At 46.4% G+C, this 26,606-nt stretch overlaps 1 protein-coding gene across 12 annotated transcripts in view; it reads right to left on the bottom strand.

The window, feature by feature from the left end:
• Positions 1-26,606, bottom strand: part of LOC105491390 (dihydrouridine synthase 2) — a 66,976-nt gene that overhangs the window by 28,378 nt on the left and 11,992 nt on the right. For 9 of the 12 annotated variants that reach the window (XR_011616542.1, XM_011757759.2, XM_071084805.1 and 6 more), the window contains 2 exons: positions 16,414-16,557; positions 2,984-3,029 (listed from right to left, as the gene is read on the bottom strand). Coding sequence is in view for 11 of the 12 variants with exons in the window: in XM_071084805.1 (XP_070940906.1) it covers positions 2,984-3,029; positions 16,414-16,557 (190 nt within the window). In the remaining variant the exon portion in view is untranslated. Of the gene's footprint in view, positions 1-2,983; positions 3,030-3,957; positions 4,045-16,413; positions 16,558-20,577; positions 20,758-24,530; positions 24,752-26,606 lie in introns of those variants that run through there. The other 3 variants (XM_071084806.1, XM_071084809.1, XM_071084810.1) reach the window with 3 other exon arrangements.

Raw genomic sequence — 26,606 nt, 5'->3', positions numbered from 1 at the left:
GTTTATGCTTTTTGTTGGTGATCTCACTGTTTAAAATGGTCCCAAGTGGCCAGGTGTGGTGGCTCACACCTGTAATCCCAGCACTTTGGTAGGCCAAGGCAGGTGGGTTACCTGAGGTCAGGGAGTTCGAAACCACCCTGGGCAACATGGTAAAACTCAGTCTCTACTGAAACACACACACAAAAAATTAGCTGGGTGTGGTGGTGCATACCTGTAGTCCCAATTACTTGGAAGGCTGAGGCACAAGTATCTCTTGAGCTGGGAAGGCGGAGTTGCAGTGAGCCAAGATCGCGCCACTGCACTCTAGTTTGGACTACAGAGTGAGACTGCATCTCAAAAAAAATAAAATAAAATGGTCCCAACCATACTGCTGAAATGCTGTCTAATGTTCCTAAGCACAAGAAAACTGTCATGGGCCTTACGGAGAAAATATACATCTTGAATAAGCTTTGTTTAGGCCTGAAATTATAGCACAATTACCCATGTTAGGGAGTTCAATGTTAGCGAATCAATGGTATATATTAAATAATATGCCTTTAAACAGAAACACATGGCTGGTGTGATGGCTCAGTCCTGTAATCCCAGTATTTTGGGAGGCTGAGGCAGGGGGATCACTTGAGGCCAGGAGTTTGAGACCAGCTGGGGAACACAGCAAGAACCCCATCTCTACAAAAAATTTAAAAATTGGCTGGGCATGAAGGTGTGCACCTGAAGTCCTAGCTACTTGGAAGGCTGAGGCAGGATGATCATTTGAGCCCAGGAGTTTGAGGCTGCGGTGATCTATGCTCACACCACTACACTCCAGCCAGGGCAATAGAGTGAGACCTGGTCACAAAAAAGAAACCAAACAAAAACAAAGAAACACATAACAAAAGTTATGGACTGACGAGTTGATGAAAGTATGACCAGAGGTTTGCACAAACCTAAACCTTTGTTTCCCCCAGGGTCAGTGGTTCAGTATCTGCTCATCTGATGTTTAAAGCAACTTTACAGAAACAACAACTGTGCATAATGAGAAGCAACTGTATTTTATCTGTCAGCTTCCTAAAGAAGCTCCACAAATAGTTGCGAACATTATTACCTTTCAAAGATCACTAGACATGAAAAAGACTGAACATGGCAGATGGGAGAATATGCCTACCTCAAAGCCTGTCTTTAGAAATAAATGAGATCTTTGACGCACTTAAAGCATTTCCATACATGGACGGTGTTATTATCATCCCAGCACTAAACAGATGAGAAGGTTTTTAGGGTGGGGTAAAGGCGTGACATGTTGAGAGAGGTAATCAAAGTATCACTGACAGAGACAGCTCATGACTGGCAGTAAGATGTGTGAGAGAAGAACCACAAAATCTTTGTGTGTTTATGATGCAACTCTGTTTATAACAGCAAAACACTGGGAACCCCTGTTAAGGCTCTGGTAAGATCAATTCTGTCATAGTTGCCCCTAGGTACTGACATGGGCAAATGACCTAGTAGATAAGCAAATGGCAAAACAACATGTGTTGTATGATCTCATGGGGTGGAGAGATAGATGATATAGATATAGATACAGATACATTTTTTTCTCCTTATCTTTGACCTAGAAGAGGGATAAACATGTCATATTTTGTACACACACATTATTTACTATATGTATAGAAAAACATACATTATTTCTCTTTCTGATTACCTCTTTAGGTAGAGGATTATGGAGGATTTTCATTTTCTAGGTTATACAGATCTGTAATATTGAATTTTTTATCACACAGAAAAAAATATATACATTTAAAACAATTCAGCCAAGTGTGGCAGCTCACACCTGTAATCCCAGCACTTTGGGAGGCCAAGGCAGGTGGATCATGAGGTCAGGAGTTCAAGACCAGACTGGCCACCATGGTGAAACCCCTTCTCTACTAAAAATACAAAAATTAGGCCGGGCGCGGTGGCTCACGCCTGTAATCCCAGCACTTTGGGAGGCCGAGGCGGGCGGATCACAAGGTCAGGAGATCGAGACCACGGTGAAACCCCGTCTCTACTAAAAATACAAAAAATTAGCCGGGCGCGGTGGCGGGCGCCTGTAGTCCCAGCTACTCAGGAGGCTGAGGCAGGAGAATGGCGTGAACCCGGGAGGCGGAGCTTGCAGTGAGCCGAGATCGCGCCACTGCACTCCAGCCTGGGCGACAGAGCAAGACTCCGTCTCAAAAAAAAAAAAAAAAAAAAAAAAAAAAAAAAAAAAAAATTAGCTGGGTGTGGTGGCGTGCCTCTGTAATCCCAGCAACTTGGGAGGCTGAGGCAGGAGAATTGCTTGAACCTGGGAGGCAGAGGTTGCAGTGAACCAAGACTGTGCCATTGCACTCCAGCCTAGGCCATAGAGGGAGATCCCATCTCAAAAAAAAAAAAAAAAAAGGATTCCACGAGCATATACACATGTATCAAAAACCTCAAGGAATACACCACAACTCTAATCAAAGCAGAATCAGCCTCATCAATAAAGTATCAGCAAAACTACAATTTATCACAATCATATTTGCACAGAGCACAGGGTGTCCACAGCACTTACATGTACCTTATCTTATTTGGTCCTCACTCCAACCCTATGATTTCAGTAAAGCAAAGACTATGATTTCATTTTACAGATAAAGTAACTGAGGCAGACAGAGGTCATATGGCCTGCCCAAGGTCACACACCTAGCAAGTGGCCAAGCCAGGGCCAATGCTAAAGCCATCCTGACTCCAAAGCTCCTAGAGTTCCTCCTATGCTATGATACATGGTGATTTCTATGCCAGCAAGCCTGTGAGTGAAAGGCACTCTTAGCCCGTTTCACATCAGGCTTTTTGTCATGGCCTCTGGAGATCAGTGACTGCTCTCAAGGGAGCATCTGATCTACAAAATTACTCAATGAAGCCAGGCAAGACACTTTCACCCCAGGCAAGGGCAGTGGCAGTGCTGCTTGAGCCCAGCAGGGCACATGCATCAGTCTGAAGCCAGATCTGTACTCACCATTGACAACTCTCTTGCACTGAATCATCTTGAGGTCGATCAGCTCCTGCAGAGGAATGACAGGACGCTTGTCAGTCCTGAATATGTAGGCTCTGGGCATGAAGGATTTTCATCACACACCCACTGAGGATCGCTTGGCCAGTCGCCCTACTACCAACAATAAACCACAGCTTTTGGGACATGTAGTGCTATCCTCCCCACCCAAGTATGGCAAGCAGGAGCCAGAGTGAGCTACCCTAAATTAGCTGCTCTTCCCAGGAAACTTGGAGATGTTTGGAGCCTAGAATGAATGAACCACTTAGCCAGAAAGACGATAATCATCCAGGATGTAGTCACCTGGAAATTTTTCTCACCTACTGGTCTCAGCAGAAGTTCCCCCCATCAAAGAATATCCCACCTATCCCTAAGCAAAGGGCAGGCATTGAAGGGCTCCTAAGAAACATCCAAGAACAAAACTGGAACCAGTGAATAGAAGCAAAGGGAGGAAGATCTGAGATGAACACAGGAAAGAAAAGTCTAAAACCTCTATCCAACATGGGTCACACTATGTGGAAATGAAAAGGGTGAGGTGCTCAATTCTGGAGATACTCAAACAGACTCAGGAAAGAAAGAAAAAGGGGGGTTTCTTCAAAATCACATCACAAAAATGGAGGAAAATCTCCTATCTGCCAGAGCACTGAGATTCTCTAATTCTTAATTGGAGACAAGACTGTTCTGCTTTGCTGTATCATAATCTCAGCACACACCTGTCACACTGCCCAGAAGTTCATGCCCATGGATTCTGGGGGTCCAGAAAAGAAAAGAAGAGGCACTCACTCCTAGTACTAACCCCCACACTGACTCCCTGTGAGCCCCAGCAGGTCATAACCCCAGCCAGGTGGGCACAATGACCTCCTACTCACTCATGGGAGTACCTAGGGACAATGGCGAAAGAATCCCCATAGTGTCCATGGGACTTACCCCAGCATACCCACCATCAGGTTAAGAAATGCTCTAGGTGTTTCTGTGGCCATTCTCTCCATGCAGTATTCAGGTCATCAAATATCTGATGCCCACTAGGCCTGAACAAACAAATCACCACAACCAAGCAGTTCGGATATGGTTGACATCCAACCCCCAAAAATCAGTGTGGCATCCCAAGGGATGGGCAGAGCCCAACTCAGAGCCCCGGTAGCCAGTGATCCTAGTTGCAGGGACAGGCAACAAGGCAAGTGGACAAGTAGGAAGGACTGAATGGCCTGTGCTTATAAAAATAAATTCAGTAGCCAAACTGAGCTTTGGTAGGGAGTGGAACAGGAAAAAGTAAGACATGTATCACATCAAAGATTGGGAAGTTTATTGGTTCCAAGTATTTACAGAAATCTCTGTCCAAACATTAGCTAACAATTAAGCTAACCCAGGAGAACTTTATAGGCCACACATGGCAAAGAACACAGGCCTTACAAAATTAGTTCAGAATAGTCACTAAGCAAACAAACAACAACAAACTCTGGCCAGACATGATGGCTCACGTCTGTAATCCCTACACTTTAGAAAACTGAAGCGGGAGGATTGCTTGAGCTCAGGAGTTCAAGACCAGCCTGGGCAACAAAGTGAGACCTTGTCTCTACAAAAAATTTTTAAAACAGCTGGGCATGGTGGCATGTGCCTGTGGTCCCAGCTACACGGGATGCTGAGGCAGGAGAATCGCTTAAGCCCAGATGGTCAAGGTTGCAGTGAGCTGTCATTGTGCCACTGCATACCACCCTGGCCAACAGAGTGACACCTGTCTTTTTTTTTTTTTTTTTTTTTTTTGAGACAGAGTCTCGCTCTGTCGCCCGGGCTGGAGTGCAGTGGCCGGATCTCAGCTCACTGCAAGCTCCGCCTCCCGGGTTTACGCCATTCTCCTGCCTCAGCCTCCCGAGTAGCTGGGACTACAGGCGCCCGCCACCTCGCCCGGTAGAGACGGGGTTTCACCGTATTAGCCAGGATGGTCTCGATCTTCTGACCTCGTGATCCTCCCGTCTCGGCCTCCCAAAGTGCTGGGATTACAGGCTTGAGCCACCGCGCCTGGCCGACACCTGTCTTAAAAAGAAAACACACTGGACACGGTGGCTCATGTCTAATCCCAGCACTCTGGGAGGCCGAGGCAGGCAGCTCACTTGAGGTCAGGAGTTCAAGACCACCCTGGCCAACATGGTGAAACCCCATCTCTACTAAAATACGAAAATTAGCTGGCCATGGTGGTAATCCCAGCTACTCAGGAGGCTGAGGCAGGAGAATTACTTGAACCCGGGAGGCAGAGGTTGCAGTGAGCTGAGATCACGCCACTGCACTCCAGCCTGGGCGACAGTGCAAGACTCCATCTCGCGAAAAAACAACAACAACAACAACAACAAAAATACTTTGTTATTTGAGAATATCTACAAAACTGACAAACTCTTAGCTAGACTACCAGTGGAAAAAAAGAGAGAAGACTCAAATTATTAAAATCAGAATGAGAGAGGCCAGGCGCGGTGGCTCACGCCTGTAATCCCATCACTTTGGGAGGCTGAGGTGGGCGGATCATGAGGTCAGGAGTTCAAGGCCAGCCTGGCCAACATGGTGAAACCCCATCTCTACTAAAAATACAAAAATTAGCTGGGTGTGGTGGCGTGTGCCTGTAATCCCAGCTACTTGGGAGGCTGAGGCAGGAGAATCGCTTGAACCCAGGAGGCGGAGGTTGTAGTGAGCCAAGATGGCGCCACTGCACTCCAGCCTGGCAACAGAGCAAGATCTCATCTCAAAAAAAAATAAATAAATAAAATCAGAATGAGAGAGAAAACATTACTTCTGATCTTAAAGAAATAAAAAGGATTATAAGGAAATAATATAAACCATTCTATGCCAAAAAATTAGATAACCTACATGAAATGGACACACAATACTGAATCTGACTGAAGAAATAAAAAATGGGAACAGACCTAAAACAAGAAATTAAGGCTGGGCACAGTTGGCTTATGCCAACAAAAATTAGCCAAGCGTGGTGGCACGGGCCTGTAATCCCAGCTACTGGGGAGGCTGAGACAGCAGAATTGCTTGAACCCGGGAGGCGGAGGCTACAGTGAGCTGAAATCATGCCACTGCACTCCAGCCTGGGCAACAGAGGGAGACTCCGTTTCAAAAAAAAAAAAAAAAAATGAATGAAATCATGTACTTTACAGCAATATAGATGCAGCTGGCGACCATTATCCTAAGCAAATTAATACAGAAACAAACCCAAATAACATACGTTCTCACTTATAAGCGGGAGCTAAGCATTGGGTACACACGAACATAAAGATGGGAACAACAGATACTGGAGACTTCGGAAGGCAGGAAGCAGAGAGGGGGCAAGCGATGAAAAACATCCTATTGGGTATTATGTTCACTATCTGGGTGACAGGATCAATAGAAGCCCAAAGCTTCAGCATCACACATGGTGCCCTTGTAACAAATCCTCATATACACCCCTGAATCTAAAATTTTGAAAATAAGAGTAAATTTTAAAATTAAAAAGTTTCCCAGGCCAGGGACTGTGGCTCACGCCTGTAATCCTAGCACTTCAGGAGGCCAAGGAGGGCGGATCACCTGAGGTCAGGAGTTCAAGACCAGCCTGGCCAACATGATGAAACCCCGTCTCTACTAAAAATACAAAAATCAGCCAGGTATGGTGGTGGGCACCTGTAATCCCAGCTACTCAGGAGGCTGAGGCAGGAAAATCACATGAACTTGGGAGGCGGAGGTTGCAGTAAGACGAGATCACACCACTGAACTCCCGCCTGCTGGGCAACAAAGTGAGACTCCATCTCAAAAAAATTTTTAAAAATAAAGTTTCCCACAAAGAAAAGCTCAGGACCAAATGCCTTACTGGTAAATTCTACCAAATGATTAAAGGACCAATCCTGCACAAACTCTTCCAAATAACAGAAAAAGAGGTAACACTTTCTTTTTTTTGAAACAGAGTCTCACTCTGTCACCCAGGCTGGGGTGCAGCGGCTCAATCTCAGCTCACTGCAATCTCTGCCTCCCAGAATCAAAAAATTCTCCTGCCTCAGCCTCCGAAGTATCTGGGATTACAGGTGTGCACTACCACGCCCAGCTAATCTTTTCTTGTATTTTTAGTACAGTCAGGGTTTCACCATGTTGGCCAGGCTGTTCTCGAATTCCTGACCTCGTGATCCACCCACCTTCGCCTCCCAAAGTGCTGGAATTACGGGTGTGAGCCACTGCACCCAGCTGACACTTTCAAACTCATTAGTTGAGGCCAACATTTCCCTGGTACCAAAACCAAAGGCATCACAAGAAAAGAAATATAATAATCAATATTTCTCATAAAGACCAAAAACAAAAAATCCATAACAAAATACTAGCAAGCCAAGTCCAGCAACACATAAAAAGATTCTATACCATGACCAAGTAGGATTTATCCCTGGTTGGTGTAAAACCCAAAAATCAACTGATATAATGCACCATATCAATGGAATAAAAAGCAAAAACCGGCCGGGCGCGGTGGCTCAAGCCTGTAATCCCAGCACTTTGGGAGGCCGAGACGGGCGGATCACGAGGTCGGGAGATCGAGACCATCCTGGCGAACACGGTGAAACCCCGTCTCTACTAAAAAAATACAAAAAACTAGCCGGGCGAGGTGGCGGGCGCCTGTAGTCCCAGCTACTCGGGAGGCTGAGGCAGGAGAATGGCGTAAACCCGGGAGGCGGAGCTTGCAGTGAGCTGAGATCCGGCCACTGCACTCCAGCCTGGGAGACAGAGCGAGACTCCGTCTCAAAAAAAAAAAAAAAAAAAAAAAAGCAAAAACCACATGATCTTCTCAATAAACACAAAAATTTTCTGACAAAATCCAACACCCTTTCATGATAAAAACACTCAACAAACTAGGAATAGAAAAAAACTTTCTTTACTTGCTGAAGGCATCTATGAAAAACCCACAGCTAACAACATATTAAATGATGAAAAACAAAGCTTTCCCCCTAAGAACAGGAACTAAACAAGTATATCTACTCTTGTCACTTATAATCTACATTATATTGAAAGTTCCAGGCCGGGCACAGTGGTTCATGCCTGTAATCCCAGCACTTTGAGAGGCCAAGGCAGTGGATCACCTGAGCTCAGGAGTTCAAGACCAGCCTGACTAACATCGTGAAACTCTGTATCTACTAAAAATACAAAAATTAGCCGAGCATAGTGGTGCATGCCTGTAATCCCAGCTACTCAGGAATCTGAGGCAGGAGAATCACTTGAACCCAGGAGGCGGAGGTTGCAGTGAGCCGAGATCATGCCATTGCACTCCAGTCCACGGCCTGGGCAACAAGAGCAAAACTCCGTCTCAAAAAAAAAAAAGAAAAGAAAGTTCCAGGCCGGGCGCGGTGGCTCAAGCCTGTAATCCCAGCACTTTGGGACGCCGAGACGGGCGGATCACGAGGTCAGGAGTTCGAGACCATCCTGGCTAACAAGGTGAAACCCCATCTCAACTAAAAAATACAAAAAATAACTAGCCGGGAGAGGTGGCGGGCGCCTGTAGTCCCAGCTACTCGGGAGGCTGAGGCAGGAGAATGGCGTAAACCCGGGAGGCGGAGCTTGCAGTGAGCTGAGATCCAGCCACTGCATCCCAGCCTGGGCGACAGAGCGAGACTCCCTCTCAAAAAAAAAAAAAAAAAAAAAAAGAAAGTTCCAGCCAGGACAATTAAGCAGAAAAATAAAATAAAATAAAAGGCATTCATATTAGAAAGGAAAAAGTAAAACTATATTTGCAGATGATTTGATCTTTTTCTTGCTTTTTTTTTAAGACGGAGTTTCGCGCTTGTTGCCTAAGCTGAAGTGCAGTGGCACGATCTCGGCTCACTGCAACCTCTGCCTCCTGGATTCAAGCGATTCTCTTGCCTCAGCCTCCCTAGTAGCTGGGATTACAGGCGTCCACCACCATGCCTGGCTAATTTTTTGTATTTTTTTTTAGTAGAGACGGGGTTTCATCATGTTGGCCAGGCTGGTCTGAAACTCCCAACCACAGGTGATCCACCCACCTCAGCTTCCCAAAGTGCTGGGATTACAGGTGTGAGCCACCACGCCGGGCCGATGTGATCTTGTATATAGAAAGCCTATGGAAGTTTCCCCCACCCATACAGACACTAGAGACACAGAGAGACAGAAAGAGAAAATACATGCTAATAAGCAAGTTCAGCAAGGTCAAGGACACAAGATCAATACACAAAAATCAATTCTATTTTATATAATGAACAATCCAAAACTGAAATTAAGAAATCCCATTTGTAATAACAGCTAAAAGAATAAAACGGCTGGGCACAGTGGCTCACACCTATATTCCCAGCACTTTGGGAGGCCGAGGTAGGCAGACTGCCTGAGGTCAGGAGTTTAAGATCAGCCTGGCCAACATGGTGAAGCCCTGTTTCTATTAAAAACATAAATATTACCCGGGCATGGTGGTGGGCACCTGTAATCCCAGCTACTCGGGAGGCTGAGGCAGGAAAATGGCCTGAGCCCGGGAGGCAGAGGTTGCGGTGAGCCAAGATTGCGCCACTGCACTCCAACCTGAGCAACTGAGTGGGACTGTGTCTCAAAAAATAAAAAATAAATAAAAATAAAACACATAAGAAATAATTCAAAAAAAGAAGTATAAGACTCACATACTGAAAACTATGAAACACTGTTGAAAGAAATCGAAGAAGACCTGACCCAGCCCAATGGCTCATGGTTTTAATCCCAGCACTTTGGGAGGCCTAGGCAGGCAGATCACTTTGAGATCAGGAGTTCGAGACCAGCATGGGCCACATGGTGAAAACCCCAGTTCTACAAAAATATACAAAAATTAGCCATGTGGGGTGGTGCATGGCTATAGTCCCATCTACTCAGGAGGCTGAGGCAGGAGGATGGCTTGAGCCCAGGAGGCAGAGGTTGCAGTGAGCTGAGATCATGCCACTGTACTTCAGTCTGAGTAAGAGTGAGACCTCATCTCAAAAAAAAAAAAAATTAATTAATTAATTAAAGAATACCTAAATAAAGACATCTCATGTTCATGGATTGGAATACTAAATATTGTTATGACAGCAATAATCCCTAAACTAATCTACAGATTCAATGCAAACTCTATCAAAATCCCAGCTGCCTTTCTGGCAGAAATTGACCAGCTGATCCTAAAATTCATATAGCAATGCAAAAAACCCAGATTAGACAAAACAATCTTGAAAGAGAGAACAAAGTTGGAGAATGTATACTTCCCGATCTTAAAATCTACCAAGCTACAATAATCAAGACTGTTGTGTCCTCAATTCACCAGTAAGAAGAAAGAAAAAAAAGAGGCTGTGGTACTGGCATACACGTAGACATACAGACCAGCAAAACAGAAATGAGAGTCCAGATATAAATCAAAACATCTATGATTAATTGATTTTTTACAAGACCTCAGACCCAGTGCAGTGGCTCAAGCCTGTAATCCCAGCACTTTGTGAGGCCAAGGCAGGAGGATCACTTGAGGCCAGGAGCACAATACGAGTCCGGCCAACATGCCAAAACCCTGTCTCTACCAAAAATACCTAAATTAAGCAGGCGTGGGGTCCCAGCTCCTTGGGAGGCCGAGGCAGGAGAATTGCTTGAACCCAGGAGATGGAGGTTGCAGTGAGCTGAGATGATGCCACTGCACTCCTGCCCAGGCAATAGAGACAGACTCCGTTTCAAAAAAAAAAAAAGAAAGAAAGAAATTATTTCTTTGTAAATAAATAATTTTTAATTTTTTTTTGTTTTTTAAAAATTCCCTATTCTGGGTGAATATGACATACAAATGGCCAAAAAAGCATATAAAAATATATTCACCATCACTAACCATCACTAATCAGAGAAATAAACCACAATGAAGTATCACCTCATACCCATTAGGATGGCTACCATCGGAAAAACAGTAAGTGGGCCAGGCATGGTGGCTCACACCTGTAATCCCAGCACTTTTTTTTTTTTCCTGAGACACAGTCTTGCTCTGACACCCAGAGCTGGAGTGCAATGGCGTGATCTCGGCTCACTGCAACCTGTGCATCATGGGTTCAAGCAATTCTCAGCCTCCCAAGTAGCTGGGATTACAGACGCGCACCACCACGCCCAGCTAATTTTTGTATTTTTGTAGAGATGGGGTTTCACCATGTTGCCCAGGCTGGTCTCAAACTCCTGACCTCGAGATCCACCCACCTCGGCCTCCCAAAGTTCTGGGATTACAGGCGTGAGCCACTGCACCCAGCCAATCCCAGCACTTTGAGAGGCCCAGGCGAGAGGATCACTTGAGGCCACCTGTTTGGGACCAGCCTGGGCAACATAGCAAAATCCTATCTCTACAAAAGATTTTAAAATTAGCCAGACGTGGTTGGGCATGGTGGCTCAACATGGCAAAACACCATCTCTACCAAAAATACAAAAATTAGCCAGATGTGGTGGTATACGCCTGTAATCCCAGCTACTCAGGAGGCTGAGGAACAAGAATTGCTTGAACCGAGGAAGCAGAGGTTGCAATGAGCTGAGATCACGCCATGGCATTCCAGTCTGGGCGACAGGGCAAGACTCTGTATTAAATAAATAAATAAATAAAATAAAATTAGCCAGGTGTGGTGGCAAAAGCCTGTAGTCCCAGCTACTCAGGAGGCTGAAGCAGGAGGATCCCTTGAGCCCAGGAGCTCCAGGCTGGAATGAACTATGATCATGTCACTACACTCCAGCCTGGGCCACAGGATAAGACTGTCTCAAAAACAACAAACAAACAAGCATTTCTGAGGATGTAGAGAAACCAGAAGCTTTGTGTGCTGTTAGTGGGACTGTAAAATGATGCAGCCATTATGGTTATAAGAAACAGTATGGAGGGTCCTCAAAAAATTAAAAATAGAACTACCATATGATCTAGCAATCCCAATTCCGGATATATAATCAAAAGAATTAAAAGCCGGGTCTCAAAGAGATTATTTGTACACCCATGTTCACAGCAGCATTATTCACAATCGCAAGAGATAGAAGCAACCTAATGGCCATTAATGGATGAATGGATAAACCACACGTGATATATACATACAATAGAGTACTATTCAGCCTTAAAAAGGAAGGAAATCAGCTAGGAGCGGTGGCTTACATCTGTAATCCCAACACTTTGGGAGGCCAAGGTGGGCGGATCACGAGGTCAGGAGATGAGACCATTCTGGCTAACACGACCCGTCTCTACTAAAAATACAAAAAAAAAAATTAGCCGGGCGTCTGTAGTCCCAGCTACTCAGGAGGCTGAGGCAGGAGAATGGCGTGAACCCGGGAGGTGGAGCTTGCAGTGAGCCGAGATCGTGCCACTGCACTCCAGCCTGGGCAACAATGCAAGACTCCGTCTCAAAAAAAAAAAAAGGGAGGAAATCATATTGTCACATGCTATAACATAACATAGGTCAGCCTTGACGACATTATGCTAAGGGAAATAAGCCAGTCACAAACAATAAATACTACATGATTCCACTTATATAAGGTATCTAAAGTCATCAAATTCATAGAAACAGAAAGTAGAATGACAGTTACCAGTGGCTGGGAAAGGGGGAATGGGGGAATTGCTGTTTAATGGCTACAGGGTTTCCGTTTCACAAGATGAAAAAGTTCCGGAGATCTGTTTCACAACAATGTGAATCTCCATAACACTACTGAACAGTACACTTACAAATGGTTAAGACGGTAAATCTTGGCCGGGCGCGGTGGCTCAAGCCTGTAATCCCAGCACTTTGGGAGGCCGAGATGGGCGGATCACAAGGTCAGGAGATCGAGACCATCCTGGCTAACACGGCGAAACCCCATCTCTACTAAAAACACAAAAAATTAGCCGGGCGAGGTGGCGGCGCCTGTGGTCCCAGCTACTCGGGAGGCTGAGGCAGGAGAATGGCGTGAACCCGGGAGGCGGAGCTTGCAGTGAGCTGAGATCTGGCCACTGCACTCCAGCCTGGGCGACAGAGCGAGACTCCGTCTCAAAAAAAAAAAAAAAAAAAGACGGTAAATCTTAAATGTTTTTTGTCACAATAAGAAAAAAAAAAAACTTTTAAAAAAATCACTCATTTCTCTTTTTTTTTTTTTTGACACAGAGTTTCGCTCTTGTCACCCAGGCTGGAGTGCAATGGTGCACTGGGCACACTGCAACCTCTGCCTTGCGGGTTCAAGCGATTCTCCTGCCTTAACCTCCCAAGCAGCTGGGATTACAGGCATGCACCGTCATGCTCGGCTAAATTTGTATTTTCAGTAGAGACAGGGTTTCACCATGTTGGCCAGGCTAGTTTCAAACTCCTGACCTCAGGTGATCCGCCCGCCTCGGTCTCCCAAAGTGCTGGGATTACAGGCATGAGCTACTGTGCATAACCTAAATCAATCATTTGTGGGCCTCTGGACTGTGGGACTCTGGGCCTCTTAAGAACACTGCCTTTTCCCTTGATCCTACTTACTAAGAAGTTTAGGTCTAACAGGTCAGTGTCTCTTCACAGACTGGAACACCAAATCCCACCATTCTTATAAAAAGAAACAGGAACGCAGCCTCTGCAGCACCTCCCAAAAAACTGTCATGACTCCTCAAAAATTCCTGGCAGACCCTGATGCAGAAAGACTACTGCTCCCTTGACTTTTACAGATTGGCTTATCCTCCAGATGCTGAGGACTTTGTGGGTTGTTTGTTTTGTTTTGTTTTGAGACGGAGTCTTACTCTGTCGCCCAGGCTGGAGTGCAGTGGCGCGATCTCAGCTCACTGCAACCTCCGCCTCCCAGGTTCAAGTGATTCTCCTACCTCAGCCTCCCAAGCAGCTGGGACTACAGGCGTGCACCATCATGTCCAGCTAATTTTTTGTATTTTTGTAGAGACGGGGTTTCACCATGCTGTTCAGGCTCGTCTCAAACTCCTGACCTCAGGTGATCCACCCATCTTGGCCTCTCAAAGTGCTGGGATTACAGGTGTGAGCCACCACACCCAGTGACTTTGTGGGGTTTTTAAGGAGGTGCCTACATGCCTGATATGCCCGAGGTCCTGTGAGCTGGGTGGGGTCATTTGATTATCTAATCCCACAGATAGGCCACCTCAGATGAACTCCCCCGCTCCAGTAAGAACATCCAGGCAACTGGTACTCCAAAGCTCACCGGCAGAACAACCATGGAGCCACCAGGGGGCACCAGACACCACAGTCAGCCATGCCCTGGTGCCCAGTCCCAGCCACCTACACAACCCAGGCTGACCTGCCTGCCTGTCTGCTCTCCACAGGGGACAGGTCTGGGTGGAAGGCTTAGGTCTCTGAATAGGTAGAGACCCCTTTGTTTATTCGTAACCTACACTGACTCTATCAGGGAAGAGCACATCAAACAATGCTAACACATTTTAATTCATATTTCCTCTGCTCCATACAGGAGCACGACCCTGGAAGAAAGGAATGGGCACATTTACTAGGAAAACCAAGTCTTGCCCAATTAGGAGGGTCACATACTGAAGTAATCACATAAATCGTGGGCCCTAAACTTCCAAAGGGCTTGAAAACAACCCTAAGGCTAGGTGCAGTAGCTCACGCCTATAATGCCAGCACTTTGGGAGGCCGAGGCAGGTAGATTACCTGAGGTCAGGGATTCAAGACCAGCCTGGCCAACATGGCAAAACCCCATCTCTACTAAAAATACAAAAATTAGCTAGGCGTGGAGGTGGGCATCTGTGATCCCAGCTACTCGGGAGGCTGAGGCAGGAGAATCGCTTGAACCTGGGAAGCAGACGTTGCAGTGAGCCAAGATTGCACCACTGCACTCCAGCCTGGGAAGGCAGAGTGAGATACTGTCTTAAAAAACAAACAAAAAAAAAGATTCCTGTCCTCACCAAGCCCTGACCTTCAGGCTTCCTTCTAACGCCTTCCTTCCTCTTATACTACAAACATGCAAGTCATCTAGAAACAACTCACTTCACCCTACTTCCCCCACCTCAAGCTACCTGCCTGTACCTCCCTTAACTGAAGGGGTAGTCAGCAGCCCTACTTCTACTCCCTCACCTGCTATTCACTCCTCAAGCCATTAACTCCATGAGTGTTCACGTCTATGTGCTAGAGCTGTCCTCCAGTGGTCTAATTTTCTTTTCCCTCCCTCCCTCCCTCCCTCCCTCCTTCCTTCCTTCCTTCCTTCCTTGCTTTTTTTTTCAAGAAACAAGGTCTCACTATGTTGCTAGGGCTGGTTTTGAACTCCTGGGCTCAAGCAATCCTCCTACCTAGCCTCCCATAGGCATGAGCCTAATTTTCAAATCAAATACCTGCTTGGTCTTTTTGCATCTGGATTTCTCTGCATTATCTGACATGGTTAACAAACCTGACTTTTACCTTCCCTGACACTATACTCTTTTTAATTTGCCTATTTTTCTCACTCTTTTACGTCTTCTGTTATTGATTCCTATGCGCCAACACACATACCTAGCACGTAAGAGTATGTTTTCCCCCAATCTCCTCTTAAGTCCTCCATTCTCTCTACATAGTGGTTTTCTTTTTCTATTGTACCTTTTTTATTTTTTTATTTTTTGGTAGAGACAGGGTTTCACTATGTTGCCCAGGCTGGTCTCGAACTCCTGGACTCAAGTAATCCTCCTGTCTCAGCCTCCCAAAGTGCTGGGATTACAGGTATGAGCCACCACACCAGGGTTATTTTTTTTAATATATAAAAACTTTTTTAAAAAGAGATGGAGTCTTACTATATTGCCTAGGCTGGTCTCAAACTCCTAGGCTCAAGTGATCCTCCTGCCTTGGCCTCCCGAAGTGCTAGTATTACGGCATGAGCTACCATGCCCAGTCTCTTTTTATCTTTTATTTTTATTATTATTATTGAGATGGAGTCTTACTCTGTTGCCAAGGCTGGAGTTCAGTGGCATGATCTTGGCTCACTGCAACCTCCACTTCCCAGGTTCAAGCAATTCTCCTGCCTTACCCTCCCGAGTAGCTGGGACTACAGGCATGTACCACTACGCCCAGCTAATTTTTGTATTTTTAGTAGAGACAAGGTTTCACCACGTTATCCAGACTGGTCTCAAACTCCTGACCTCAGGTGATCTGCCTGCCTTGGCCTCCCAAAGTGCTGGGATTGCAGCCATAAGCCACTGTGCCAGGCCTCTTTAATTTTTTAAAATGGAGTTAAGGTCCCACTGTGTTGCCCAGACACGTCATGCAACTTATCTATTCACCCGGCCCAAGGTATCCCAGAACGCTTCCGTGCTACCAGGCTCCTGGGCCTTGGCAGGGTGCACAAGACTCATCAGAGTCACACATGTTCATCTCCTCCAGCCTTTGGTGAGCACCTATAAAGTCAATTCCCATTCTGTCCCCCCTAACTCCTGACCACTCCCACACACAAATGAAGAGGAGTCTGCACTTGTAGAGAAGCCCACCCAGAAAATCAGAGGCCCTTACCTCACAGTAAACAATGTCCGCTCCATAATCCAAGGCCAGCAGCCTCATTGGAAGAGTCCCTACCCGAACCATTGGGGCCAGGATTAGCTTATTATGATAACACAGAGAGAGGCTATTCAAAATCATTTCCTCCTCTGTTACAGCCTGAAAATAAAGGAAACAAGAGTCAGAAATTCAAATGGAGAAAATCTCTTCTGTTATCAAGAGCAGGCTTCCCTTCTTCAAGCTTCTAGCACACAGTAGTTTCTTTTCCTTTTCTTTTGGTTGGTTGTTTATGTTTGTTTGTTTTTGTGTTTGAGACAGTCTTGCTTTGTCACCCAGGCTGGAGTGCCATGTAGTGCAGGGCTCACGGCAACCTCTGACTCCCGGATTCAAGCAATTCTCGCACCTCAGTCTCCCAAGTAACTGGGATTATGGGCGTCTGCCACCACAACCAGCTAATTTTTGTATTTTGAGTAAAGATGGAGTTTTACAGCTGGGCACGATGGTTCACACCTGTAATTCCAGCACTTTGGGAGGCCGATGCAGGCAGATCACCTGAGGTCAGGAATTGAGATCAGCCTGGCCAATATGGTGAAACCCCATCTCTACTAAAAAATACAAAAATTAGCTGGGCATGGTGGCGGGCACCTATAATCCCAGATACTCAGGAGGCTGAGGCAGGAGAATCATTTGAACCCAGAAGGCAGAGGTTGCAGTAAGGCAAGATGGCACTATTGTACCCCAGCCTGGGCAACAAGAGCAAGACTCCATCTCAAAAAATATATATATATATATATGGGAGTTTCACTACATTGGCCAGGCTGGTCTTGAACTCCAGATCTCAAGTAATCCACCCACCTTGGCCTCTCAGAGTGTTGGGATTACAGGCGTGAGCCACTGCTCCTGGCCTGTTTTCCTTTTCCCTGAACATAAAAATTAGTATACATGCACATTCATTCATCTAACAAACATTTTTTTTTTTTTTTTTTTTTTTTTTTGAGACGGAGTCTCGCTCTGTCGCCCAGGCTGGAGTGCAGTGGCGCAATCTCGGCTCACTGCAAGCTCCGCCTCCCGGGTTCACACCATTCTCCTGCCTCAGCCTCCCGAGTAGCTGGGACTACAGGCGCCCGCCCCTGCGCCCGGCTAATTTTTTCTATTTTTAGTAGAGATGGGGTTTCACCATGGTCTCGATCTCCTGACCTTGTGATCCGCCCACCTCGGCCTCCCAAAGTGCTGGGATTACAGGCGTGAGCCACCACGCCCGGCCCATCTAACAAACATTTATTAAATGACTAGTCTGTGCCAGTCACTGTCCCAGTCTCCTGGGACACATTAGAGAAAAAAGAAAAAAAAAAAAAACATAGAAAAATTCCTGCTCTGGAAGTTTTCATTCTTTTTTTTTTTTTTTTTTTTTTTTTTCAGAGAGTATAGGCAAAAAAAAAACAAAAAGCATAACAAATAAGTAAACTATATAGTATGTTGGAAAACTGGTAATGCTAGATAGAGCAGGGAGAAGGGAGATTGAAAGTGCTGGGGATGGGTTGCAATTTCAAATAGAGAAGTCAACATGGGCTTTAATGAGAAGATAAGATTTGATCAGTGAAGACCCCCTTTTTATTATAAAAATAATAAAAAGCCAGGCAACGGCTCACGCCAGTTATCTCAGCACTAAGGAGGTCATGGTGGGGAGATCGCTTGAGTTGGAGATGGAGATCAGCTTGGAGTTGGAGATCAGCCTGGGTAACATGGCAAGACCTCATCTCTACAGAAACATAAAAATTAGCCAGGAGTGGTAGTGCATGCCTGTAGTATCAGCTCCTCAGGAAGCTGAGGTGAGATCACTTGAGCCTGGGTGGCAGAGGTTGCTGAGCTGAGCTGAGATCATACCCCTGCACTCCAGCCTGGGTGACAGTGAGACCCTGTCTGAAAATAAAAATAAAACTAGGCCAGGCAAGGTGCCTCACGCCTATAATCCCAGAACTTTGGGAGGCCAAGGTAGACAGATTGCTTGAACTCAGGATTTCAAGACCAGCCTGGGCAACATGGTGAAACCCCATCTCTACAAAAAATACAAAAATTGGGCTGGGCATGGTGGCATACGTCTGTAATCCTAACGCTTTGGGAGGCCAAGGCGGGTGGATCACTTGAGGTCAGGAATTCAAGACCAGCCTAGCCAATATGGTGAAACCCCATGTCTACTAAAACACAAAAATTAGCCAGGCGTGGTGGCACGCGCCTGTAATCCCAGCTACTCAGGAGGCTGAGGCAAGAGAATCACTTGAACCCAGGAGACGGAAGTTGTGGCGAGCTGAGATCACACCACTGCACTCCAGCCTAGGCAACAAAGCAAGACTTTACCTGAAAAAAAAAAAAAAATAGCACCTGTAGTCTCAGCTACTTGGGAGGATGAAGTCAGAGTATCACTTGGGCCTAGGAGGTTGAGACTACAGTGAGCCATGATCATACCACTGCACTCCAGCCTGGTGACAGAGCAAGACCCTGTCTCAAAAAAAATTTTTATTTTTAAATAAAAATAATTTTAAAAAGAAATAATCTCTGATCCAAGGACTAAAGGAAGAGAATGTGTTAACCAGTCCAATAAGTGGAAAGAAAATCTTTCCCCTTTCATTAATAGCATCTCCAGTCTCCCAATTACTCATCCTTAACCCACATTCCCCACATTCAATCCATCACTAACTCCTATTCAAATAACCTTCAAAATATAACTCTAACCCACACGCTTTACTACACCCCAATGGCCACCACTGCACGCCAAAAACCCTCTGCTCATCTGCTGCCAGGACTTCAGCATAGACCCCAAATAGATCTCCAAAAATCTACACTTGCCCCTTCCTATCCAATCTATTTACAATAGCCAGCATGGGATCCTAAAAAGGCAACTCTGATAATATCACTCCCCCCATTTATACCTTTCAGTGGCTTCCCACTGACTTTAGGAAAAATCCTAAACCTTTATAATGGCCCACAAGGCCCTGCATGATCAGTCCCTACCCACCTCTCCAGTCTCACCCTCACCTGTGTCTCTCTCACCCTCCCTCTCTGCCCTGGCCACCCTGGCATTCCCTTTTTTTTTTTTTTTTTTTGAAATGGAGTCTCACTTTGTTGCCCAGGCTGGAGTGTAGTGGTGCAATCTCAGCTCACTGCAACCTCCACCTTTCAGGTTCAGCCTCCTGCCTTAGCCTCCCGAGTAGCCGGGATTATAGGTACCCACCACCACACCCACCTAACTGCTGACCTCAGGTGATCCGCCTATTTTGGCCTCCCAAAGAGCTGGGATTACAAGTGTGAGCCACTGTGCCCGGCCACCCTGGCCTTCCTTTAAAGTCTCCCACACCAAACTGTCTGCTGCCCTGGGGCCTGCCCACTTGCAGTTCTGTCTGGAATACTCTCCCCATCTCCCCAACTTGGACATGCATGCCCATACTAAGGTCCCCTTGTCCTTGAATGCCCCCTTTGTGGAGATGTGTCCCTGTAGAAAATCAAATTCAGGTCCCTGGTCCCATGCTTTCCCAACACCCTACATTTCTCTGCAGCTCAGTTACACTCCATGTGTCCACACTGAGTGCTGTCGTTTCTTGTTCAATGCCCAGCTCCTCCTGGAGACCACCAGGACAACAAGCTCTATAAGAACAGGAGTGTGGCTGCTTAGTTCACTGCCAGGTTTCTAGCACTAAGCCAAGTACATGGCCTTTAGAGGCTGCTTTGTAAGGTATGACTGAATACCCCACTGTGGTAGCCGAGAGGACAGCCTCTTGTAGGGTGACTGGTCTGGGAACTTCCTCTGGCACTCTGTCAGAGGTGCCTGACTCACCCTGCCTCTAAGGAGGCTCCTCTGAGAAAAACTAGGCAGACCCCATGCCTTTCCCAGTTACTGCCACAACCACTCACCCCACCCTGAGATCACACCCACATCACACTTTAGTCACTTATTTCCAATCTCTTCTACCATTCCTTTTAAGGGCTGGTCTCCTCTATTACTTCCAATTTCTTAAGACAGTAACCTTGGCCAGGCACAGTGGCTCACGCCTGTAATCCCAGCACTTTGGGAGGCCAAGGTGGGAGGATCACCTGAGATCAGGAGTTCGAGACCAGCATGGCCAACATGGTGAAACCCTGTCTCTACTAAAAATAAAAAAATTAGCCAGGCATGGTGGTGCGCACCTGTAATCCCAGCAACTCGGGAGGCTGAAGCAGAAGAATCACTCGAACCAGGGAGGCGGAGGTTGCAGTTAGCCGAGATCACACCACTGCCCTCTAGCCTGGGCAACAGAGTGAGACTCCATCTCAAAAAGTAAAAAATAGTAACCTTAACTTCAGTTACATGGACATCATATCCTGTTAACCTTAAAAAAAAAAAAGACATTAAAGAAAAATTATCGGCCGGGCGCGGTGGCTCAAGCCTGTAATCCCAGCACTTTGGGAGGCCGAGACAGGCGGATCACGAGGTCAGGAGATCGAGACCATCCTGGCGAACACGGTGAAACCCCGTCTCTACTAAAAAATACAAAAAACTAGCCGGGCGAGGTGGCGGGCGCCTGTAATCCCAGCTACTCCGGAGGCTGAGGCAGGAGAATGGCGTAAACCCGGAAGGCGGAGCTTGCAGTGAGCTGAGATCCGGCCACTGCACTCCAGCCTGGGCGACAGAGCGAGACTCTGTCTCAAAAAAAAAAAAAAAGAAAAATTATCTCCAAACATGTTGAGTTTATTTGAGAATGGGAGAAAAGGATTATAATCCAGGATGCAGCAAGCCACAAGTACATATGGTGATAGAAGGGGAAAAGGAAGCTTTTATTAGCAGAAAGGGAGAGATTTATATAAGTTGCTTAGAAACAGAGTTCACGGCCAGACACAGTGGCTCACACCTGTAATCCCTAGCACTTTACGAGGCCAAGGCAAGGCAGATCACGAGGTCAAGAAATCGAGACCATCCTGGCCAACATGGTGAAACTCCATCTCTACTACAAATATAAAAATTAGCAGGGTGTGGCAGCACACGCCTGTAGTCCCAGCTACTCAGGAAGCTGAGGCAGGAGAATTACTTGAACCTGGGAGGCAGAGGTTGCAGTGAGTCAAGATCACGCCATTGCACTCCAGCCTGGTGACAGAACAAGACTCTGTCTCAAAAATAAAATAAAATAAAATAAACAAGTTCATGAGTTCCCCAGAGGATCAAAGCCAGCGCCGTCTTCAGTTCATTGGTGGAGATGCCATTACTGGGAAAGTATTCTTTCCAGAGCATTTTATGTGAATTATGATAGTCCTAAAAAATGTCTATGCCAGGCAAGGTGGCTCACACCTGTTATCCCATCACTTTGGGAGGCCAAGGCAGGAGGATCACTTGAGGCCAGGAGTTTGAGACCAGTCTGCGCAACATAGCAAGACCCCATCTCTACCAAAAAATATATATATTTTTTAACTAGCCAGGAGCGATGGAAGGTGCCTGCAGTCCCAGCCACTACAGGAGTCTTAAGCAGAATCATTTGGAGTCCAGGAGTTCGATGCAGCAGTGAGCCATGATTGTGCAACTGTACTCCAGCCTGGGTGACAGAGCAAGGCCCTGTCTCCAAAAAAAAAAAAAAGTGGCCGGGCGCGGTGGCTCAAGCCTGTAATCCCAGCACTTTGGGAGGCCGAGATGGGCGGATCACGAGGTCAGGAGATCGAGACCATCCTGGCTAACACGGTGAAACCCCGTCTCTACTAAGAAATACAAAAAAATAGCCGGGCGAGGTGGCAGCGCCTGTAGTCCCAGCTACTCGGGAGGCTGAGGCCGGAGAATGGCGTGAACCCGGGAGGCGGAGTTTGCAGTGAGCTGAGATCCGGCCACTGCACTCCAGCCTGGGCGACAGCGCAAGACTCCGTCTCAAAAAAAAAAAAAAAAAAAAAAGAAAAAAAAAAAAATATCTACTGATAAACCTTGTCATAGAAATATATATACACATGCAAAACATGCAGGCCATGCAAAGCAGGTGATTCATGAAAGACATGAAGGGATTTCTAGTGGGTTTTTATTCACTTATTTATTTATATATATATATATATATATATATATTTTTTTTTTTTTTTTTTTTTTTGAGACGGAGTCTCACGCTGTTGCCCAGGCTGGAGTGCAGTGGCGCGATCTCGGCTCACTGCAAGCTCCGCCTCCCGGGTTCCCGCCATTCTCCTGCCTCAGCCTCCTGAGTAGCTGGGACTACAGGAGCCCGCCACCGCGCCCGGCTAATTTTTTGTATTTTTAGTAGAGACGGGGTTTCACTGTGGTCTCGATCTCCTGACCTTGTGATCCGCCCGCCTCGGCCTCCCAAAGTGCTGGGATTACAGGCTTGAGCCACCGCGCCCGGCCAATTTATTTATATATATATTTTTTGAGATGGAGTCTCACTCTGTCGCCCAGGCTGGAGTGCAGTGGCGTGATCTTGGCTCACTGTAACCTCCACCTCCCAGGTTCGAGCAATTCTCCTGCCTCAGCCTCCCGACTAGCTGGGACAAAAATTAACCACCATGCCCGGCTAATTTTTGTGTTTTCAGTAGAGATGGGGTTTCACCATGTTGGCCAGGATGGTCTCGAACTCCTGACCTCAAGTGATGCGCCCGCCTCAGCCTCCCAAAGTGCTGGGATTGGAGGTGTGAGTCACCACTCCTGTCCTCTAGTGGAGTTTTTAGAAAAGCCTTGAAAATAGTTCTTATCTCGGACATGTAAGCATGAGCTCCCTCTACTTCACACCTTCCTTGTCCTATTTTGACAAAAGCGGTTTCATCCTGGTATCTACAACTTTCATAATCCCATTAATTATAATGCTTTCAGATTGAACATAGCACTATTCAGGGAAAACAATGGGTATAAACAAACTTTACCATTCCCTTCTCTGTCAATTTTCTCCAAAGACAATGCATGCTTAAAAAGCTATTTCTGGCCAGGCATGCTGGTTCACACCTGTAATCCCAGCACTTTGGGAGGCTGAGGCGGGAGGATCATTTGAGGCCAAGAGTTCAAGACCAGCCCAGGCAACATGATAAGACCCCACCTCTACAAAAAATTAGCTGGGCATGGTGGTGCAGGCACCTGTGGTCCTAGCTACTCCACCTGCCTCAGTCTCCCAAAGTGTTGGGATTACCAGCGTAAGCCACTGCATCTAGCTCTAAAATACAAATTTATAAAGTCAACTAGAATTAAATATTTAGAGAATTATCCTATTTCCTACTCTGAATGTGTGGTTGGGTGCAGTGGCTCATGCCTATAATCCCAACACTCTGGGAGGCCAAGGTGGGCAGATTACCTGAGCTCAGTAGTTCGAGACCAGCCTGGGCAACATGGCAAACCCCATATCCACCAAAAAATACAAAAATTAGCCGGGTATGGTGGCGCGGGCCTGTGATCCCACCTACTTGGAGGGCTGAGGCAGGAGAATCATTTGAATTTGTGAGACGGAGGCTGCAGTGAGCCAAGATCGTATCACTGCACTCTAGCCTGGAAATCAGAGCAAGACTCTGCCTCAAAAAAAAATTTTTTAAGTATAAATACACCAGGTGTGGTAGCTCACACATGTAATCCTAACACTTTGGGAGGCTGAGGCAAGAGGATCATTTGAGCCCAAGAGTTCAAGACCAGTCAGGGCAACATAGTAAGACCCCCATCTCTAATAAAAATAAAAAATTTAAAAATAAATAAATAAATAAAATTAAAAACAAAAAATATATATATATATACATGACAAAAAGTAAAAATGATTTGTTAGATTTGAGGAGAAAGAGATGACATAGCTTTTTTTTTTTTTTTTTTTAGCAATGGGACCTTGCTGGGTTACCCAGGCTGGAGTGCAGTGGCACAATCATGGCTCACTGCAGTCCTAAACTCCTGGGCTCTAGGGATCCTCCCATCTCAGCGTCTGCAGTAACTGGGACTACAGGCATGTTCCACCACATCTAGCTAAGTTTGTGTTTAAATTTTTCTGTCGCGATAGGGTCTTGCTATGTTGCTCAGGCTAGTCTCCAACTCCTGGCCTCTAGCGATTCTTCTGCCTAACTTTCCGAAGTGCTGGAATCAGGCTTGACCCACTGTGCCCAGCCCTGATATAGCATTTCATAGTTAAGATTCTGAGCTCTGGAATTGAACAGACCTTCATTTGAATCCCAGTTGTTCCTCGGGCACAGTAATTAACCCGGCTGAGCCTCAGCTTCTCCTTATGGAATATGAGGCTCCACTATAGGAGTCAAAGGAAATGCTGTGAAGAGTGAATTCCATGGTGTACAACAGTTCTCAGCATATACTAAAGGCTTAATAAATGTTAGCCATAACATCTCATCATCATGCTTTCACGGTTTCAACACTCTAATGCTTTTTTTTTTTTTTTTTTTTGAGATGGAGTCTCGTACTGTCTCCCAGGCTGGAGTGCAGTGGCGCGATCTCGGCTCACTGCAACCTCTGCCTCCTGGGTTCAAGCAATTCTCCTGCCTCAGCCTCCCGAGTAGCTGGGATTACAGGTTCCCGCCACCATGCCCAGCTAATTTTTTATATATATTTTTTTTAGTAGAGACAGGGTTTTACCAGGTTGGCCAGGCTGGTCTCAAACTCCTGACTTCGTGATTCACCTGCCTTGGCCTCCTAAAGTGCTGGGATTACAGGCGTGACCCACCGCGCCCAGCCTCTAATGTCTATTATTATGTTGTCATATCGACAAACATATGCTAGCTCTTTTAAGATCAAGGCGTGAGGTGTAAAGACATGAAAAGCACTAAGCTCTTAACCTCAAAGAGCTTCTCGGCTCTACCACTGCCATCATCTATCAACTGAACCACAACAATAGTCTCCAAACCAGTCTCTGTGCTTCCAGGCTTATCACTTCCAATCCATGCTCCTTCCAGCCAAAGGGCTCTTTTCAAAAGCAAATCAAGACATGATATTTCCATTTCTGGACATCTTCCCTACTGCCTGTAAAATTAAGTCTGCACTCTTTAACACAGTAAATATAAGGTCTGGTCTCTTCTGCCACAGAAGCCTCTTTCATCACTTGCCTCCTGCCCTCAGAACTCCCCCATGCTAAGCTTCAGCTATTCTGAAATATTTCTAGTTCCTCAACCTGGCCTGCTCTCTCTCAGTATGGGGTCTCTGGACAAGCTGCCCCTGCCCAGGGGCCACATCCCTATTCTTCCACCTGACTGACTCCCTGTAGACTTTTAGAACCTCATTACAGGCCGGGCGCGGTGGCTCAAGCCTGTAATCCCAGCACTTTGGGAGGCCGAGACGGGCGGATCACAAGGTCAGGAGATCGAGACCATCCTGGCTAACACGGTGAAACCCCGTCTCTACTGAAAAATACAAAAAACTAGCCGGGCGAGGCGGCGGGCGCCTGTAGTCCCAGCTACTCGGGAGGCTGAGGCAGGAGAATGGCGTGAACCCGGGAGACGGAGCTTGCAGTGAGCTGAGATCCGGCCACTGCACTCCAGCCTGGGCTACAGAGCGAGACTCTGTCTCAAAAAAAAAAAAAAAAAAAAAAAGAACCTCATTACAGATGTCACCTCCTCCTGGAAGCCTTCTCTGACCAACATCTCCCAAAACAGGGTAAAGGCACCTCTGAGCTCACTCCTGTCCTGGCATGGAGCTATCCTGGCACCTATTAATAGAAGAACAAGTATCTGTCAATATGCCTTCTTCACTGTAAGGTGAAAGTAGGCACTGTGGCTTGTTCATCACCAGATCCTCATCAGAGAGTATACAATCTGGCATATGGTGGACGCTTAGTGTTTGCTGTAAAAAGAAGTTAATGGCAGCCGGGTGAGGTGGCTCATGCCTATAATTCCAGCACTTTGGGAGGCCAAGGCAGGCGGATTACCTGAGGTCGGGAGTTTGAGACCAGATCAGCCCGACCAACATGGAGAAACCCCGTCTCTACTAAAAATACAAAATTAGCCGGGCGTGATGGTGCATGCCAGTAATCCCAGCTACTCAGGAGGCTGAGGCAGGAGAATTGCTTGAACCCAGGAGGCGGAGGTCGCGGTGAGCTGAGATCACGCCACTGCACTCTAGCCTGGGCAACAAAAGCGAAACTCCATCTCCAAAAAAAAAAAAAAAGAAGTTAATGGACCACATGCAACAAGAGCTATGATTCAGTGCATGCTTTGGTCACAGAAGAACTCTATCCCAGCCAAAGTGCATTTAAAGTGCTTTGTTATCACTCAAGTTTGGTTTTAGAGGA

This window comes from Macaca nemestrina, chromosome 18 (assembly GCF_043159975.1).
Source record: "Macaca nemestrina isolate mMacNem1 chromosome 18, mMacNem.hap1, whole genome shotgun sequence".
Classification (NCBI taxonomy): domain Eukaryota; kingdom Metazoa; phylum Chordata; class Mammalia; order Primates; family Cercopithecidae; genus Macaca; species Macaca nemestrina.
Note: the sequence above shows the minus strand (reverse complement) of the source record. Positions and strands in the feature narration are given on the sequence as shown.